The sequence below is a fragment of the Patiria miniata genome, unplaced genomic scaffold (assembly GCF_015706575.1).
Source record: "Patiria miniata isolate m_02_andy unplaced genomic scaffold, ASM1570657v1 HiC_scaffold_18, whole genome shotgun sequence".
NCBI lineage: Eukaryota > Metazoa > Echinodermata > Asteroidea > Valvatida > Asterinidae > Patiria > Patiria miniata.
Window position 1 is genome coordinate 11,667,098 of NW_024037056.1, and position 5,849 is coordinate 11,672,946.

Sequence of the window (5,849 nt, forward strand, 5' to 3'; positions counted from 1 at the left end):
ATGATTTTCTGTTTCTTAGGGAGCTACTCCTATTTTATACAGTCTATGAAAATAGTATACACAAGGAAAATTTTGCCCTGCCACACGTACATATGAGCATTATGGTCATGTATATGTCCAAAGAACTGACCAGACCTAGAGCCGTACAAATGTAACATAAGGGTCGCGCCGTTTGGAACTGAAATGGCGGATTATATGCATCAGTGCACACGTATAATAATGAACGGCCGTAATGTTTCAACAGTCTGAAGTTGTCGCAACTCTTTCTACATACGGCTCTGACCACGCCCACTAAACAGTGCCTCATGCTACCAAACTGGCGGTGCCTTTATGCACATGCTAATAAGGCAAATTAATTAGACTTGTTACAGTGTCAAATTCTGTCTGTAACAAGGGCTACTGGCCGCGTATTTAATTTTTTTTTGCAGAATACATCGTATTTTCACAAATCACATCACGCACCCTAACATGAATATTTATCAGCCATTGACGTCAGCTTTATCAGTTTGGAAAATTGTGATCTCCCAAAAATTTGTGCACATAAAATGGAGCCGTTTAATGGCGCCCTCATTTGTTGAACAACTTTTAAGTCATATCTGAGTGAACGAGGGCGCTCTAGTGTGAGTAGAAACAGACCTAAACTCAAGGTTATTGGTAGTCACAACGTTAATGTACATGCTGTTGTGATTCAAAATAACTTATTTTCTATCTCTATTTTGTAAGATTAAAGTAAGGCACCAAACTGCTAAGTTAATTCTACTGTTTGAACCCAGAAAATTGCGTCGTTACAGCTCCCCGCTATTCGTCCAAAATATGGCCTATTCCCTGGCAACGGCACAGATGTCAAAGTTCTGTAGCGACCTCACGGAGCTGTTTTTCACTACTGCGAAGGACACGGCGGGAACATGGTCGGGTTTCTTGATCGTGAAGTGATGCATAAGGTACGTGAAGAAGACGAAGAGCTCCATCTTGGCCAGGTGCTCTCCCAGACACATGCGGCGACCTACGGAGATTTGAACATGCAAACAGGACAGCAAATGACTACAAACAGACCTGCGGTCAAGTAGACTGGTTCCGGTTCAAACATCATATATTCTGCTGTGTGGAAACCAGTCTTCCTGGGTGACAATGCTAGACAATGGAAATTAATGCTGGACTTCAGTTTTCGAAAATGATTACTTCATCACTAAAGTCGACGACCGATCACTTTCGTGTGATTTCTCATCAAAATTTTCAAAACAAAGTTTCGGTAGAAAAATAGCATTTGAAAAAAAATAATGTATTGTACTGCAGCTCAAAATATGCTTGGACAACAGTGGTTAACGCTACGGCTATTTGCTCACCAGATCCGAATGGCATGAACTCCTCTCGGGGACGAAACTTGCCATCTCCATCAAGGAATCGCTCCGGACGAAACTTTTCAGGCTCTTCCCATACCAGTGGGTCGTAGTGGTTGTGCCAGATGTTACACATGATGGTCGTACCTTTGGGAATATTATAGCTGTTGAAGTAATAGCAAGATTGGGCAAGCCTAGTTAAAGCATGATCATGTACATGTACATGTACATGTACATGTATACCATTCTACACAGTGGGCCGGATTCAGGCCCTTCATTGGCGTTGTTTGGGTAGACCTATGCCATACAACTGCCCAGCTCACGAATGACTGTCAATCAGTGAATCGCTGAGTCAGTCAGTCAGGCATAAAGAAGGCTGGCACACTGGGACCAGCAAAAAATAATGACAAAGATTTTTATGTAGGTATTTCCTTTTGTTTAACAACTGAACTAAAATACACAGCGTGAGTCTATCCACAACTCCGCTTACCCGGCGATGATGGTATCCTCTGTACTTCGGTGAGGCAGAGCCAGCGGTGTGATGGTTCCAATGCGCTGAATCTCACACAACACTGCTTCCGTATACGGTAGGTCAGGCTTGTCTGCGATTCTGGGCAGTCGATTGCGACCAGTGACGTCATCCAGTTCCTTCTGGACCCGGGTTTGTATCTCAGGGTACGCCATCATATACAGCATGCCCCATTGGAGAGTGGTGGCGGTGGTCTCGGACCCGGCCCCGAACAGGTCGGCAACGATGTGCTGCAAATTCTCCGGTCGCAGAGCTGCATTCTCCACGCCCTGTTGCTCCTTAATTTTCCGCTCACTCAAAAAAATATCAACCAAATCTTCATGATGATTGGCAGTCTTCTCCTTGCTGTGCTCTTTCAAGAGTTGGTTGATGTGACCGTAGAAGTTCTTCAAGCTGGCGACATATGTCCGCAAATATGGGAGCATGGTCAGCTTGTTGAACACCGGTGAGAATTCGAACACGCTCCCTGCCCCAGCCTGCACAAAGACATCGTTTAGGACCTGAAGGAGGCGCTTAAACGCCGGGTCGGTGTACTGGAACCGTTTGCCGAACACCACCATGCTGATGATGTTAGAAACGGCATTGCCCAGGGCGTGCTTCGGGTCGTACGCCTTGCCGCCGTGTCTCTTGACCTCCTCAATGAAGATCTCGGCTTCTGTGACGATGTTCTGCTCGAATGCCGACTTGCCCACTCCGAGTTTCCTGAGAACGGTCATGGAGAAACGACGGAGCTCCACCCAGTTCTCGCCCGAGGATGCAAGGAAACCTGCAAAGGTGACAGTCCGAAGGCTCTAACAAATTACCCCAAAAAGGTGCATCACAGTACCTCGATCGTGTACTATCACAAGTGCGTGAGAGAGCTAGGCAAAAACAACGGGCTTGTTCCCCAATTATAAACAATTGTTTGTGTGTGGGGGAGGGGTCGGATCTTCTCCGCGTTATAGGGATTTCTCCATTGTTAAGTAAATTAGAAACGAGTTATGGGGACTGTCTGCTGTCCCCATAGTGTCTTCAGTCCCCATAGAACCATGGCACAAATCGTGTGTAGTCCCCACAACTAGGGAACAAGGATGTTTGTTGACATATTATACATCTTTTTTCTCTTTTCTTTTTTTGATTGTGGATTTTGTTCGTGATTTTTTTGTTTTTGAGCAAAGCTCAATTTTACCTTTCCCACGGGCAACCATCTCAGTCGTGTAAGCGGGTGGTCTGTCGCTGAGCTGCTGCCGAGAGAACGCCTCTTTCACCGTATGATGCCCATGCAGAACGACCACAGGTATTCCTGCCAGATTGATGCTTACAACATCACCGTATCTAGTGGGATAGAAAACATTAATTCATAATTATAGTTGCACAAGGCAGTCATTATCACAATGAGCGAGAAGTTTGATGTTTGACGTAGCTAATGACTGAGGATTTAATCATTTGCTATTTAGCGCGCAGGCACATTAGTTACGTAAAGAATCAACCACTGCCGATGGACGTCGGTCGAACTAGCTTGCTGCATTAGTCAACCAATGGTCCTTGCTCGAACTTTTTCCTACCTGGCAGTCAGCTTCGAGATGTTCTCGTGCAGCTCGCCTCCGTACCACGTCAGTTGTGGGAGGTTTCCCAGGAAGGGCCAGCCCCAGGGCCCGGGAGGCAGATTCCGCGGTCGACGAAGGAACCGCAACACGACGAGAAACACGGCGATCCCGAGGAGAAGCGACCGAACATCGAGGACGGTCAAGGCCGAGAGAATCTCCATTGTGATTTCTGGTAAAAACAGGTCGTCAAAAAAAATTATTAGCAGTCGTGTTACCATGTGGGAGGCGGCACGCGGCGCAAGGCCACGCCCCTTGCCTCCAGGCGTGTATTCCTAAGGTTTAAGGAAAATACATATTGAGCATATTAAATAAAAGGCCCCACTTGCCCCCCCCCCCCCCTGCAAATGGGACCCTATGGGTTGCTCCTTCCATATTTAGGCTTACAGCTAGTAGATGCACCTAGTCACGATCTGTCATGGAAAGGTACAAGTTCCTAACTTGATATACAGTGTAAATGTACCGGAGAATAGAAACAGCAGTTGTTTTATATCTCAAAATTGAAAACAAGTCACCAGTTCACCAGTTCCTTTGGATATCAGGCAGGGTGCGTGCGAGCCTAGCGTGCGAACTGGAGTGGTATGCTATCGTCACAATTGATTGCTACTACCCAGACGGGTAAACACGAAAGATGCGCCAACAAAAAGCCAGACAACAAAAGGCCAGACAATCGTACCAGTGAGGCAATTGTACCCGTACCTGTCACGGCTGCGCTGATATCGTTATCTAAAGGTCGGAAGGTACAAGTCCCAAAACTTTTTAAATGTGTTTGCTCGCTGGATATGGGGAGGGCTAGGGAAACACAAACATTCCAAACACGCACAGAGATTCCCAAGTGTGTTCGAAGTTAAAAGAGAAGTATAAAGTGCAAGGGGCAGAATGTAGCAAGCTGACGCCACTTTTCATCATATATAAATAATAAATCATGATTAAATACAACCAAGATAAGAAAAGCCAATAAAGCTGGTCCCAGAGAACACACACTTACATTCATTTGATTCAAGATGGCTGTTCACTGGAAGTCTTTTCATGTATCACTGAAAACCCAATCCACATGTAGACCATGGGTGCCGATGCACAGCGCATTGTGCGCGTAAACGGCATTGCGTTTGTCACGTTTGGTGCGTTTTTTTTGCATCTGTTCTCCAGCACGCGACCCTCCCCGGTGCCGCTTTCCCTTTCGGTTACAATAGTTTTTTTCTTCTGCAAACCCGTTAGTATTTTGCTCCCTTATACATACATAATTAAACAGCGTTTACAGGTTCAAGATGCACAACCATCGATCCCTCAGTCTGGCTTCCACCGTCGCACAATTACAAAATTGCAGCCGCCGTCTGCAAATGGTGCCCGACTTAATTAAGTGCAAAATATATGGGAGCCCAGAGGGGCCACATAAAGCCTTAACTCGATCGTAACCCAATCTAAAAACACGTTAAAATTGTGCAGCAGCAGCTCTCCAGTCAAACCAGTGAGTTAGGCGGTTTTGAGACATCATCTTACATTGAAATTATTTTTGTTAAATTTTGCCGACGCGCATGGCTATGGCGATGCGCGCGCATACCAGAAACCGGAGACCTTTTTTGGGGGGGGGGGGGCTTAAGCGTATACAAGTTATTATTAAACAAAATAGGAGCTAGTATTTGTAATATTTTTTTGTTTTATTTTCTTTTTATACACACTGTATTCAGACCGTACTGCGCTGATATGGAGCTGCTGCAGATAATGTCTCCTGTCCTGATAGACGGGTAGCGCTGTAAGACTTTGGTGTAACGCGCAAGTCATAAGCATCACATTTTCAATATCATTATCGATTCATTATCATCCTCTCGATTCTTGAAAAGTTCCAGGAGGAAACAAGACTACGGAGTGACTGATTACGAAACTATAGGCTCCGCAAATTGCCAATGTCTGTAACGTTTAAAGCAGTGTTTTCAATGTCCAATAACGACTAAGAACAGCTGGATAGGCAGGCAACATGCTGGTCTCTTATCTAACAGTGTTGTCATACCTCTGTCTTGAACACTGCTTTTTTTTTTCATTGGCCCAGAACGATCACGTGTTAAGTTTATAAAAAGTCATGGCACCTTCCCTGTGGGATATCACGTACGTACGGTACGGTACTACGGTACGGTACGTACGGTGTGAAACGCTTGTATCGTTGGTACCCACGCTATTTTCAACATGTTTTTACACATGTGTGGGAGCAGCGAACTAGCAGACGATCAGCTGTTTTGAGCACGCGACATGCATGTGAGTTGAGGTTCAATTGTCATGACTGTTGTGTTTACTGCTGTTTGTTTTCGTGATTTTTACATCAACATCCTTCGCCTCGGGTGTTATGCGCCCCAAGGGTGTTCAAAACGTCATATCCCACATCACAGCAGTCAACAATTGTTAAAT

The 5,849-nt window shown here is 45.4% G+C and overlaps 1 protein-coding gene across 3 annotated transcripts; it reads right to left on the reverse strand.

The window, feature by feature from the left end:
• Positions 1 to 48: 48 nt before the first annotated feature.
• On the reverse strand, positions 49 to 4,526 carry LOC119724613 (cytochrome P450 2J6-like). 3 transcript variants are annotated; one of them, XM_038195739.1, is made up of 6 exons: positions 4,438 to 4,526; positions 3,411 to 3,621; positions 3,035 to 3,180; positions 1,828 to 2,632; positions 1,344 to 1,501; positions 49 to 1,003 (listed from the first exon to the last, which is right to left on the reverse strand). In XM_038195739.1, the coding sequence occupies exons 2-6, from the start codon at positions 3,611 to 3,613 to the stop codon at positions 819 to 821; spliced, it is 1,497 nt and encodes a 498-aa protein (XP_038051667.1). In that variant the 5' UTR covers positions 3,614 to 3,621; positions 4,438 to 4,526; the 3' UTR covers positions 49 to 818. The 3 variants fall into 3 exon arrangements, with proteins under 3 accessions (XP_038051667.1, XP_038051669.1, XP_038051668.1); XM_038195741.1 differs by lacking the exon at positions 4,438 to 4,526 and adding an exon at positions 3,965 to 4,431; XM_038195740.1 differs by lacking the exon at positions 4,438 to 4,526 and adding an exon at positions 3,837 to 3,954.
• Between the last annotated feature and the right edge of the window lie 1,323 nt (positions 4,527 to 5,849).

Bases quoted from the DNA above. Each gene is read 5' to 3' on its own strand.
- LOC119724613 (XM_038195739.1), bottom strand. From the start codon at position 3,613: ATGGAGATTCTCTCGGCCTTGACCGTCCTCGATGTTCGGTCGCTTCTC. The intron at 1,502-1,827 runs GTAAGCGGAGTT...TTACTTCAACAG, and splicing joins GAGGATACCATCATCGCCGG to CTATAATATTCCCAAAGGTA. The intron at 1,004-1,343 runs GTGAGCAAATAG...AAATCTCCGTAG, and splicing joins GTTCATGCCATTCGGATCTG to GTCGCCGCATGTGTCTGGGA.